Genomic DNA, 13,606 nt, shown 5'->3' with positions numbered 1-13,606 from the left:
TATGTTGGCCCGAACAGTTTGTGGGCACCACTTGTCACTGTTATAGTGCAATTAAAGTATTGTTTAGTGTTGTGTAGAGGCTTTGCTGGCATGCATCTAAACATTTTTTTTGCGTTTGCCCCACCAAAATGTACATGCTAGAATAGCCACTGCATACCTCAATCCTCCTTTTAAATGCGGAAAGAATGCACTTGGAAGTGTATACTTCAGGGGAATTAGGACAGATAAGACTGCATTTTCAAAAGGCAGAGGTGGTTCTCAGGACATAGTGTACAATACAAAGCTGGGGTACAGGGTGTGTAGGGTACGTACCTGACACCAGAACCTGAAGTACTGCACTTTGGCTTTGAAGTCCCTGACGTAGGTGATCTGAGGCCCATTCTCACTGAGAAGAAAGCATGAAATACATGAGTTTGTTGACAATGACATTTGTTTATGTGCTTATCTGATGGGTCGCACTGGAGTAAATAACATTCAACATATTTTGAGTGATACAATAAGGTGGATGGCGTGGATGGTGTGTGTGTCTGTGCACCTGGGATCTTTAAAAAAAAATTGAATCCTTTGGACTGTAAGCGTACGTGCAAGAGTGAGTTAGCGCGTAAGTGAGATAGTGAGTGAGTAGTGGGCTGGAGGGCCAGCAACCAAAGGGTCACTGGGAGTCAGTGAGTGAGTGCACACGACTCACAGGGAGGATTTGCCTGTGCGAGGGTCGATGTAGGTGGTGGTTCTCCTGTTGTGGTCCACAAAGTAGGGGATGCCGTCCACAGTGAACCTCATCTCCCAGCCTTCAGGTAGAGGCTTGTCATTAAGCAGCCTACACCAACACACACACACACACACTTATTTACAGGGCACCGACAGTCATACAAGAGCCGTTCTTTACAGTCAGTATTTGGGTTGTTTGTTTGGAAGTGAAACTGACCCTTGCGTCCGTGGGTCCTCCCACTGGGTCATCCGCGATGTGTGGTGAACAAAATATACCCTGCCGTTGGTGTCTGTTCGCTTCTCTGCAGTAGACATCAAAACAAACCGCAAGAACGAGACTTAGAATCCTGCATCATACCACACAAAGATTCCATTACAGTTATACATTTACAAAGTGGATTAAGAGCCTCCCGAGTGGCGCAGCGGTCAAAGGCACAGATGGCAGCTTCGCTACAGATCCAGGTTTGATCCCGGGCTGTGTCGCAGCCGGCCGCGACCAGGAGACCCATAAGGCGGCGTATAAATGGCCCAGCGTCGTACGAGTTAGGGGTGGGTTTGGCCAGCTGGGTAGTCCTTGTCCCATCCGGCTGGCTTCCGGGTTAAGTGGGCATTGTGTCAAAAAGCAGTGTGGATTGGTGGAATCGTATTTCAGAGGAGACATGGCTCTCAACCTTCGCCTCTCCCGAGTCGGTACGGGAGTTGCAGCGTTGAGACAAGACTAACTACCAATTGGATATCATGAAATTGGGGAGAAGAAAAACTGATAAAAAGTACTGTAGCAAGCAGTTGCAAAACATTATTTTATTTTTTGCCTCGGAAATTAGAGTTTCTATTGGCCAAATTCTGATAGGTGTCTCGCCATTTCATTGCGTTTGGTTTCTAGTAGCCTCTGCAAAGTCCCTAAAAACCAGATGTTCCGGTTTTCAGGGGAAATGGTAGACTTCCGCTTTTGGATGTTAACAAGGCGACACTTCATCCAAACTCCTCCTCCACATTTACTGGATTGGTTGAAGAGTGGTCTTCTGGTCTTGACCAGTATGTAGGGGATCTAGTTTCAGGCCAGTATGTAGGGGATCTAGTTTCAGGCCAGTATGTAGGGGATCTAGTTTCAGGAGTTTATTTTACGCCTGCTACGTTAGGTTGGTTTTCTAGTGAATCCACCTCTGGAGACACCTCATAATGTTTGTACATGTGACACCAGTGTTACAGTAAAGCCAAAGAGTGTAGGAGCAGTTGCTAACTAACTGGAAGTCATTGTAGCTAGTAAGCTAACTAACCTGGCTAACTGCGGGGGAAAATAAATTACTTATACAGTAGCTGTGTCATGACGTGGCCCTTTCTGGGAATAGATCGTGGCATCCCCCTCTCTCCCCTACACCCAGGTTCTGTTATCTCATGTCGTAAATTCCTGGAGGAGACCCATGCAGTATAGAGAGAGAGTTTCACAGTAGAACAAAGGAACTTCTTCTACATCACAGAACTTGAGAACTGAACAATATCCATGTTTTGGAGAATGTGTAAACGGTTGGTGGAGAAGCCAGCTACAACCTGGTCCGTTTTGTTTTGTGTGTGACCCAGCCACATTACTCTGTTTATACAGGTGACTCCGTTATGAGGATTGTGTCTAATTATTGCATAAAATGAATGAGTAAAGATTAAACTATTTGTGAAATGGTGTAATGTGATGTTATACCGTTAATGTGAGAATTGTATTCCCTTAAAGTTTACTAAGTCATTGGCCCGCTCCCATGAGCACAGACATGATCTGGCTCATTGAACAGCCCTTTTCTACTGTTACGAATAAAACCCCCTCCTGAAGAAATCCTCTTCAGACCACGTGTACCTCGATGGACACCAAAGGGGGCACAGGTTGAGTTCAGACAACGAAAACATCAGTATAAGTTAAGGTTGTAATGGGTGTTGAATTCCTAACCATACCACGTGGAGCATTGGCTACACGGTGGGAAATGGTTCAACTCTGAGACTATTGATCCTGACAGAATAAGAGCAAATCTTAGATACTAATTATTAGTCTGCAGCTTGAAATTATGTCAACCTGTGATGCGAAGATCGACATCCGCCAAAACATTTATCCTATAACAACATTTCTGAATGGTACTCTGAAGTATTCATTCTAACCACAAAATACTTCAAGGAAGCAGAGAGAGAGATGCTCGGATGAACTTTCCAACAGAAAGATGGACGATTCCAACAGAGATCCCGACGACACACTGAGCGTAAATATATATTGATTACAATTATTCACGAATAAGTGAGCGTTCATGTGCAAAGGATTAGTATTTAAATTAATATAATTATCAACTGTGTAATGACTCCTTTTGTCTTTCCCACCCTTTTCAGTCCACACCTACTTCCCTTTGTCCACCAAGCCGTCATATTGGCTTAGCCCACTAGGGAACCTCCCCTATCATTTCCTTGTAACCATATCTACTGTTTATTTATGCATTTCTGGGATAATCATTTATTTTCTAACTAAATTAATACAAATGATGTATGGATGATTTCATAGCAAAGGCTGGGTTCGTGCAGATAACCAACAATTTACAACGTTTGGAATGAGACTAATGTGAGGTAAAGAATAATTAATTAATTAGAAGACTAATTGATCAGATGTTAAAATATTTGAAGAGTTATATTAGGAAAATTATTATTATTATTATTAAAAAACTTTGTAATCTGGAGATTTTCCTTGGTGCCCCGACTTCCTAGTTAATTACAGTTACATGATTAGTTTAATCACGTAATAATAATTACAGAGAATTGATTTGATAAAATAACAGTCTTCACTTTAATGATGCCAAAGACACGACATTAGTTATCTAATCACACATGACGCTGCCACAAACTGGCAAGACGTCACAATGTAAACATTTGTAGAAACGTCTCCACTTTCGGAGCGTATTGACAGTGGAAAACGCGTTGTGGTGGACCGTGCTACTTACCCCAGCCGTGTGGCAGCGGCCCAAGCGGGTCAAACTCTTTGTTTGCTGCGGCTATTTGCTGATCCTGGAGCTACAATGGGAGAAAAAAGGAGATTAAATGAACAGCGCTTACGTGTGTTGAATAATGCTTCTTTACAATGATATACAGTGGTCTTATAAGGTAGCTAATCACAGATGAATAAGTGATTACATAGCTGAAAACAAGGTCACCATGCTAGAACTTCCACCAACCCAACCAGTTCAGAACTGTGATTCCTTCAAGGGAGGATTCATTTCTGTTGGACTACTTATTTTAAGTATTCCAACAGAGCCCAAGGAGGCATGGGCTAGAGGGAGTATCCACAATATATCTTATACCAGTCATTACTTTTCAAATCAGTGGCCCATTCCCAAAAATCTAGACCCTACGCCCTCCGTCCCTAGAGCATACTCCCTCCTATACACTTGTGGAGATCTGAGATGATGTAACAGCTGTAAGCAATTTGTTAATAGTTCCAATTTGCCACTCTGTTAGGCCAGGTGGATCTAAGGCCAGGTTGTTCTAAGGCCAGGTTGTTCTAAGGCCAGGTTGTTCTAAGGCCAGGTTGTTCTAAGGCCAGGTGATTCTAAGGCCAGGTGATTCTAAGGCCAGGTGATTCTAAGGCCAGGTGGTTCTAAGGCCAGGTGGTTCTAAGGCCAGGTCATTCTAAGGCCAGGTCATTCTAAGGCCAGGTTTCACCATATTGCTTATACCTGTCAAATAATCTCACATCTCCACAAGTGCATAGAGACTAGGGGTCAATATGGGATTAGACTAGTGCAGTTTGGGAGGAAGGGGAGAGAATTGTGACGTAGCCCATGTCTTACCCCGAATATGAACCTCTGGTTGAACTGCTGCATGGCCCCCTGCAGTTGGCTGCGCTGGTGCTGCCACTCCTCAAAGTTACGCACCGACTCCTGCGTAGGGCGCTGCCACGTGGTGGTCCGGCTGATGTGGTCCACGAAGTACACCCTGCCCATTGGGTCCACTCGCCGCTCCCACCTACATGGGACAGAAGAGGGAAGGTTCTACTTCTCCATGATGATTGATGACGGCCCTGTGTGAATACTTTAAAAAGGAATCCTTTCTCACAAAAAAAAAGAAAAAGATCTGAACTGGTGAGATTGGTGAAAGTAATAGGGTGGTAACCTTGCTTATATCCAAACACATATATATCTACACTTCTCTTGAGGAAACAGCAGGAGGCATTTCTGCACTATTTCAACAGGGCCGATATTCCTCTAGGGGAGGCAGCGTGTAGTGTAAAGAAATCCAGGGCCTTCGGTCTTCAGTAGGATGTGCACAAAAATGGCATGGATAAAGCTTGATGTCACGTATCACTCGGTCCGAGAGAACAGGTACCGTGCAGGGTTTCTCGTGACAGCAAACTATAGTGACATCAACTTTGCGCAGGTGCTCTTATTGAAACCCATTTAACACACATCATTTGACATTGTACCATGTAAAACTATAATACAGCGTGAGATACGTATTAGTTAACATATTCCAGAACGCATTGGTTCATTTTTAAAGAGTAGAATTCGTGATAAACTACTGCCATATGAAAGCAAAACATATAGTATATGATTTACGAACTACGGATTTGATGAATAAATTATTTTGTTACCCAGAGGGGAGAGAATCGGGTCGGTTCCATGACGTCCTCTTTTCAATGTGATCCACGTAATACATGCGCCCATTCTGGTCCACCCTCTGCTCCCAGCTTCAGACAAAACACAGAACAGTCAGCAAATACATTTGAAGGGCACCAGTCCTGCACAAATGTAATCTTAACACCTAAATGAATGTTAAGTTCCTCATTAAAATAATTGCAAGTACATTAATTGAATTGATTCAATTACACAGAATATTTCTACTAGTAACTAATGTGCACCAAGTTTTACTATTAATAAGTACTATTAGTAACTACCCACCGTAGGCATTCTACAATAGGCATACTGACCCTTATGTAACAGACTAACACTGCCTAGACTAACGCTGCCTAGACTAACAGACAAATGCCGACTAGACTAACACTGCCTAGACTAACTCTGCCTAGACTAACAGACTAATGCCGACTAGACTAACACTGCCTAGAGTAACGCTGCCTAGACTAACAGACAAATGCCGACTAGACTAACACTGCCTAGACTAACTCTGCCTAGACTAACAGACTAATGCCGACTAGACTAACACTGCCTACACTAACAGACAAATGCCGACTAGACTAACACTGCCTAGACTAATGCAGAGTAGACGAACACTGCCTAGACTTACAGACTAATGCCGACTAGACTAACAGTGCTTAGACTAATTGCGACTAGACTAACACTGCCTAGACTAACACTGCCTAGACTAACAGACTAATGCCGACTAGACTAACAGTGCCTAGACTAATGCCGACTAGACTAACAGTGCCTAGACTAACGGCAACTAGACTAACAGCCTAACATTGCCTAAGACTCGGGATGAGGAGAGCTTTTAGGAGGGTGGAATAGTGGGGACCAATTGGAGGTTTACTTAGTAGCAATGCAAATATCATGGTACAGCTATATAGACACTCAATCATCATGTTACTTTTTAAAATGGTACGTTTACAAACATATATTTTTGATAAATAGAATTGAAAGTTGTGTCTCATTTTGGTAAGTGGTGAAATAAGTATAGCCAGTTATAATTGTAATGGCTTAGCAGATAATAAGAAAAGACGACCAGTATTTACCTGGCTAAAAGAGAAGGAATATAATATCTATTGTTTACAGGAAACTCATTCAACAATTTTAGATGAAGTTTTGTGGAAAAAGGACTGGGGGGGTGAAATATATTTATCCCATGGGCAAAGAAATTCAAAAGGAGTGATGGTTTTAATTAACAGTAATTTTGATTTAAATGTGCAAATTGTCCAAACAGATCCTCAAGGTAGATGGATTATTTTAAACATGCTATTGGACAATAAACAGAGATGGCTTATTAACCTATACGGTCCAAATAATGATGATCCAAGCTTCTTTGAAAATATATATAAGAATTTATCAACTCTACAAGCAACACTAGACTATTATTATGGTGGGAGATTTTAATACAGTCTTAAATACCTCTATTTACCGGAAAGGAAATCACACTACAAACTAATCACCCTCAGGCACTTAAGGAAATCATGAATGTCATGGATATATTGGAATTAGTAGATATATGGAGACTTAAATACCCTGACCTAGTGAGATGCTTAATCAAGCTAGTCGTCTTGACTACTTTCTTATGCCATTCTCTCTGGCACCAAAAGTTTAAAAAGTGTTGATAGGGAACAGAATGCGGTCGGATCATCACATAATTGGCATATATATTACTCTTACAAAATTTCCACGTGGGCAAGGATATTGGAAATGTAATCAAAGCCTACTAGATGATACATTGTTTAGAACTAGAATTGAAGAATTTATAACTGACTTTTTCAGACATAACAGGTACAGCAGATTACCTTATTGTATGGGACACTTAAGTGTGCCTTTAGAGGCCATGCAATTCAGTACTCATCTATAAAACAAAAGCAATTTAGATCAAAAGAGTCCATATTAACAAAGGAAATTGAAGGACTAACAGTACAGTTAGATAGCAATAAAAACTGTACCATAGAGGCACAGAATAAGTTAGAGGAAAACCAAAAAGAAATGGAGGAACTTATTCAAGAAAGATCCAGTGTAATATATTATAAAAATAAAGCGAACTAGATGGAATATGGGGGAAAATGCACCAAATTATTTTTCAATCTTCAATATAGAAATGCTACCAAAAAAATGTATTAAAACTTGTTACAAATGACGGAGTCACGCATGATTCACCAACTTATATTTTGAAAGAGGAAGTAAAGTACTTTAAGAATATGTTTTTGTTTCATTCTCCTCCATCTCCACTAACTGAAACAAATTGTATGTTTTTTTTCTTCCTAATAATAATGTCAAATTAATATCTGTACAGAAAGACTCAAGTGAAGGCCAAATTACAGAGGAGGAACTTCTTGGTGCAATTGGGGCCTTTAAGGATGGGAAAACTCCAGGGCTGGATGACATACCAGTTGAAGTACATAAAATGTATTTTTGATATACTCAGAGGACCATTATTAGCATGTTTGAACCACTCCTATATAAATGGTAGATTATCAGACACGCAACAAGAAGGTCTGATATCATTATTACCGAAACAGAACCCAAATGGTATATGTGAAGATCCAGTCCATTTAAAAAAATGGAGACCTCTTACACTTCAGTGTTGTGATGCAAAAATCCTAGCAAAATGCTTGGCGCATAGAATTAAAAAGGAAGTCATATTTTTCATCCTAATCAGACAGATTTTTTACATGGACGATACATTGGAGATAATATAAGACTGGAAGTACTGGAAACAATAGAATACTATGAAATATCAGGGACACCAGGCCTGCTTTTCATAGCTGATTTTGAAAAGGCTTTTGATAAAGTACAACTGGAGTTTATATACAAATGCCTAGAATATTTTAATTTTGGGGAATCTCTTATGAAATGGGTTAAGGTTATGTATAGTAACCCTAGGTGTAAAATAGTAAATAATGGCTACATCTCAGAAAGGTTTAAACTATCTAGAGGAGTAAAACAAGGTTGTCCACTATCGGCATATCTATTTATTATTGCCATTGAAATGTTAGCTGTTGAAATGAGATCAAACAATAATATTAAGGGATTAGAAATCCGTGGCTTAAAAATTAAGGTGTCATTGTACGCTGATGATTCATGTTTTCTTTTAAAACCACAATTAGAATCTCGGCCTCAGAGGATCTAGATACTTTTGCTATCCTCCCTGGATTAAAACCACAAAGAAAAAAAGCAAATTTTACATTACCATGTAGTTTATCAATGAAATGGTCTGACGGAGATGTGGACATACTCGGTATACAAATCCCAAAGGAAAGAAATGATCTCACTCCAATACATTTTTATAGAAAGTTAACAAAAACAGATAAGCTCTTGCTACCATGGAAAGGAAAATACCTGTCTATTTGAAAAATCACCCTGATTAACTCTTTGGTCATATCACAGTTTACCTATTTGCTTATGGTTTTGCCTACACCTAGTGACCTGCTTTTTAAATTATATGAGAAAAAAAAAAATCTATTTTATTTGGAATGGCAAACCAGATCAAATTAAAAGGGCCTATTTATATAACGAATATGAATTTGGAGGGCAGAAATGATTAAATATTAAAGCATTAGACCTCTCACTAAAGGCGTCAGTCATACAACAGTTATACTTAAATCCAAAATGGTTCTCTAGTAAATTGGTAAGAATGTCTCATCCTATTTTCAAGAAGGGCCTTTTTCCCTTTATTCAGATAACACCTGCTCACTTTCAGTTGTTTGAAAAGGAAATAATCTCCAAAATATCTTTATTTTTTAAACAAGCCTCAGACAGTTGGTTGCAATTTCAGTTGAATCCACCTGAAAAGACAGAACAAATAATACAACAAATATTGTGGTTAAACTCAAATATACTAATTGATTTAAAAAAAAAAAAAAAATTGAGGGAAGTGTTTAAAAAAAAAAAGGTATAATTTTAGTGAATGATATCATAAATAGGACTGGTGGAGTTGTCTGTGTTAGCTGTATGTGTGACATATGGGAATGTCTGCTCTACCCAAAATTATAACCAAATGCAGCATTACCACAAAAATGGAAGAGGCAAGTAGAAGGGGATAAAAGTAAGGAACTTGTATGTCGGCCCTGTATTAAAGAACATAAATGGTTAAAGAAAAGTGTGATAAATAAAAACATAACAATTTCAATTGCAAAATAGTTTTGAAGAGATTTTCGATGTGCCCATTCCATGGCACATGGTTTATGAATTGATACGCCGGATTCAAAACTTTGAATTGTTCAATTTAAATTACTATACAAAATTCTTGCAACCAATAGAATGTTATATATATGGGGGATACAATCTTCCCACCTCTGCAGATGCTGCTGTGAGGAGGCAGTAATTAGATAATTTATTTTGGTATTGTCCATATGTAGCTCGTTTTTGGTAACAGGTCCAGGAATGGCTGAAGAATTGCAACATTTGCCTAGAACTAACGTTGCAGATAGCAATACTAGGTGATTTGAAAAGCCATAGTCAATCAATCAATAATATAATAATTATTTTAGCAAAAATGGTTTATTTTCAATTTACAATGTGTAGAAGCTATGAGAATAGAAAGGTTCAATACTTTAGTGAAGCATCACTGCACAGTTGGAAAATATATGGCCAATAGAAATCCAAAAATGGATGATGTTGAGAGATAGATGGGAGGGGTTGAATGGAGCTGAAGGGTGGGACTGGATGATGTTGAGAGATAGATGGGAGGGGTTGAATGGAGCTGAAGGGTGGGACTGGATGATGTTGAGAGATAGATGGGAGGGGTTGAATGGAGCTGAAGGGTGGGACTGGATGATGTTGAGAGATAGATGGGAGGGGTTGAATGGAGCTGAAGGGTGGGACTGGATGATGTTGAGAGATAGATGGGAGGGGTTGAATGGAGCTGAAGGGTGGGACTGGATGGTGTTGAGAGATAGATGGGAGGGGTTGAATGGAGCTGAAGGGTGGGACTGGATGATGTTGAGAGATAGATGGGAGGGGTTGAATGGAGCTGAAGGGTGGGACTGGATGATGTTGAGAGATAGATGGGAGGGGTTGAATGGAGCTGAAGGGTGGGACTGGATGATGTTGAGAGATAGATGGGAGGGGTTGAATGGAGCTGAAGGGTGGGACTGGATGATGTTGAGAGAGATGGGAGGGGTTGAATGGAGCTGAAGGGTGGGACTGGATGATGTTGAGAGATAGATGGGAGGGGTTGAATGGAGCTGAAGGGTGGGACTGGATGATGTTGAGAGATAGATGGGAGGGGTTGAATGGAGCTGAAGGGTGGGACTGGATGATGTTGAGAGATAGATGGGAGGGGTTGAATGGAGCTGAAGGGTGGGACTGGATGATGTTGAGAGATAGATGGGAGGGGTTGAATGGAGCTGAAGGGTGGGACTGGATGATGTTGAGAGACAGATGGGAGGGGTTGAATGGAGCTGAAGGGTGGGACTAATAACAAGATAACCAATGTAAAACATACAGGGTCTGTAAAACGTATATAGATTCAGACATTTTGTGAAATAGCACAGTTACAAATAGAAATCAAACTGGATGGATATCAGAAATAGAGGAAGGACTAAAAACAAACAAAATATAACTATTGTAAAATAGATTGTAAAATGTGTAAAATGTGTATAAACTGAAGGTAGAAGCCTAAGTGTTATGGTTTATTAGTTTACTCTATTCTACTATTCTGCCTTGCCTGACAGAATAACAACAAAAAAATCCAGAAAAACACATGTCAAAAATGTTATAATGTTATAATGTTATAAATCAGAAAGATTTCTGGCTCCCAGGTGTCTTTTATACAGGTAACGAGCTGAGATTAGGAGCACACTCTTAATCAGTTTGTTACCTGTATAAAAGAGCACACTCCCTTTAAGAGTGTGCTCCTAATCTCAACTTCGTTACCTATATAAAAGACACCTGTCCACAGAAGCAATCAATCAGATTCCAAATTCTCCACCATGGCCAAGACCAAAGAGCTCTCCAAGGATGTCAGGGACAAGATTGTAGACCTACACAAGGCTGGAATGGGCTACAAGACCATCGCCAAGCAGCTTGGTGAGAAGGTGAAAACAGTTGGTGCGATTATTCACAAATGGAAGAAACACAAAAGAACTGTCAATCTCCCTCGGCCTGGGGCTCCCATGCAAGATCTCACCTCGTGGAATTGCAATGATCATGAGAACGGTACGGAATCAGCCCAGAACTACACGGGAGGATCTTGTCAATGATCTGCCTAGACTAAGAAACTAATGCTGCCTAGACTAACAGACTAATGCCGACTAGACTAAGAACATTTTTATACTGACTGCAAAATGAGTGATAAATTGTCAAGTCTCATCTATTAGTGGTTGAGAGTGGTTTGAAATATCAAATTGAAGGGTCAACAGCTATTCATTTCCAACAGAGTTAAACATTAAGTCAACTCTACAAAGAGGTGTAGCATCGAACTCCTGTCAACCTCAGTGTTTACCCTAGGATTTTTTTCAGCAGCGGTGGCAAAGGTAGCGGGGGTGGAGTGTGGTAATGGGCATAGTGGTGGGTGTGGCCAATGGCACAGTTGTAGAGGCCCTCTTGGCCACAGAAAGAAAATGTTAGTTTTATAGCTAATTTCCTCAATTTGTAAGCATTTGTCATGTGGCTGAGAGAAATTGCAGTTTCAAAGTTAATCTCCTGCAATTCTACACATTTTGCCATGTCTAACGCTATCTGAGTGATTAAAACATTGAAAGAACATACCAATTACATGGATAATCTGAAATTCCAACTGACTGTCTAGTTTTTATTTTGGTGATTGTTAATTCTCATAGATCTTATAAAAAAATGTATTGCTTCAGTATCTTTTCTACCTACTTTATATCTGGTTTAAGTTTACATCCTGTTTAACCATCCTGAAAATGTATATAAAAATACAAGTCTTCCCCCCTCTCTCTCCAGTCTAGTTATGGCTTTAAAAAGTTCAGGAGGAAAGATTTGCTTTACAAGTCACATAATAAGTTGCATGGATTCACTGTGTGTGCAATGATAAGTGTTCAACATGATTTTTGAATGACTACCTCATGGTGAAGTTATTAATTACACTTTGGATGGTGTATCAATACACCCAGTCACTACAAATATACAGGCGTTGTTCCTAACTCAGATGCCGGAGTTCTGCTCAGGGATTTAATGGCTGTGATGGGAGAAAACTGAGGATGAATCATCAACATTGTAGTTACTCCACAATATTAACCTAACTGACAGAGTGAAAAGGAAGCCTGTACGGAATACAAATATTCCAAAACATACATCCTGTTTGCAACAGGGCACTAAATACTGCAATAAATGTGGCAAAGCAATGAACATTTTGTCCTGAATACAAAGTGTTATGTTTGGGGCAAATCCAAAACCTCACCGAGTACCACTCTCCATATTTTCAACCATAGTGGTGGCTGCATTGTGTTATGGTTAAGCTTGTAATCGTTAAGTACTGGGGAGTTGCACCGCTGCAACCTTAAAGCTCACATTAGCACGATGCAGGATATACAGCATGGGGATATATTGCAGGGTACAAACAGAAGGCTATATAGGGCATACAGTCAACTCCACACACACACACATTAAAACCCATGAATGACGCCAAAGACCCCCTACCTACATATACATGACGCTAAAGACCTAACCAAACCGACATGTACATATTACCTCATTCAATCACCCCAACTACTGTACCTCACACCCCAGTACACTGACTCAGTACTCCTTGTATGTAGCCTGTATAAAGCTTCATTATTGTTATTTTATTGTGTTACTAGTTTATTTTGATCTAATTGTCATACTTTAACTGCATTGTTGGTTAAGGGCTTGTAAGTAAGCATTTCACAGTAAAGTCTACACTTGTTGTATTCGGCGCATGTGACAAATACAATTGGATATGAAGACGAACACATGCGCACATTTTCGATGGCCAGGCTGGTCAGGGCTGTCGGATTGATAGGGAGCGTTCTTTTTTACTTGCTCATGATACACATCTGGTTAGGAGCCTAGTCCACTTACCCCGGTGGCAGTGGACCGTTGCTGACAGGGCCGAGTTGGGGGAGCCCTCCGGCTGGGGGTACCCCAATGGCTTCCGGTCCGCTGGTGCTGGCTGCCTGTGGGGGTTCTGTGCCGTTCTCCGGAGGGGGGTTTGAGGAGGAGCCGTCTGAAGCCGGGGGCTCGCTCACGTCGCTGGGAGTGGAGCTGCTAGAGGACGCTGGAGGAGAAAAGGTTAGTTATGGTCTTGG

The 13,606-nt window shown here is 40.5% G+C and overlaps 1 protein-coding gene across 4 annotated transcripts in view; it reads right to left on the bottom strand.

Annotated features, from left to right (window-relative positions):
• The window catches only part of LOC110528544 (E3 ubiquitin-protein ligase Itchy), a 35,415-nt gene that overhangs the window by 11,769 nt on the left and 10,040 nt on the right, over positions 1–13,606 (bottom strand). For all 4 annotated transcript variants that reach the window (XM_021610664.3, XM_021610660.3, XM_021610661.3 and 1 more), the window contains exons 8-14: positions 13,380–13,575; positions 5,318–5,413; positions 4,518–4,692; positions 3,672–3,741; positions 926–1,010; positions 689–817; positions 313–385 (exon numbers count right to left, since the gene is read on the bottom strand). In XM_021610664.3, coding sequence (XP_021466339.3) covers positions 313–385; positions 689–817; positions 926–1,010; positions 3,672–3,741; positions 4,518–4,692; positions 5,318–5,413; positions 13,380–13,575 — 824 coding nt within the window. The remainder of the gene's footprint in view (positions 1–312; positions 386–688; positions 818–925; positions 1,011–3,671; positions 3,742–4,517; positions 4,693–5,317; positions 5,414–13,379; positions 13,576–13,606) is intronic.

This window comes from Oncorhynchus mykiss, chromosome 7, assembly GCF_057628025.1.
Source record: "Oncorhynchus mykiss isolate SJ-2025 chromosome 7, ASM5762802v1, whole genome shotgun sequence".
In the NCBI taxonomy this organism is placed as follows: domain Eukaryota; kingdom Metazoa; phylum Chordata; class Actinopteri; order Salmoniformes; family Salmonidae; genus Oncorhynchus; species Oncorhynchus mykiss.
Note: the sequence above shows the minus strand (reverse complement) of the source record. Positions and strands in the feature narration are given on the sequence as shown.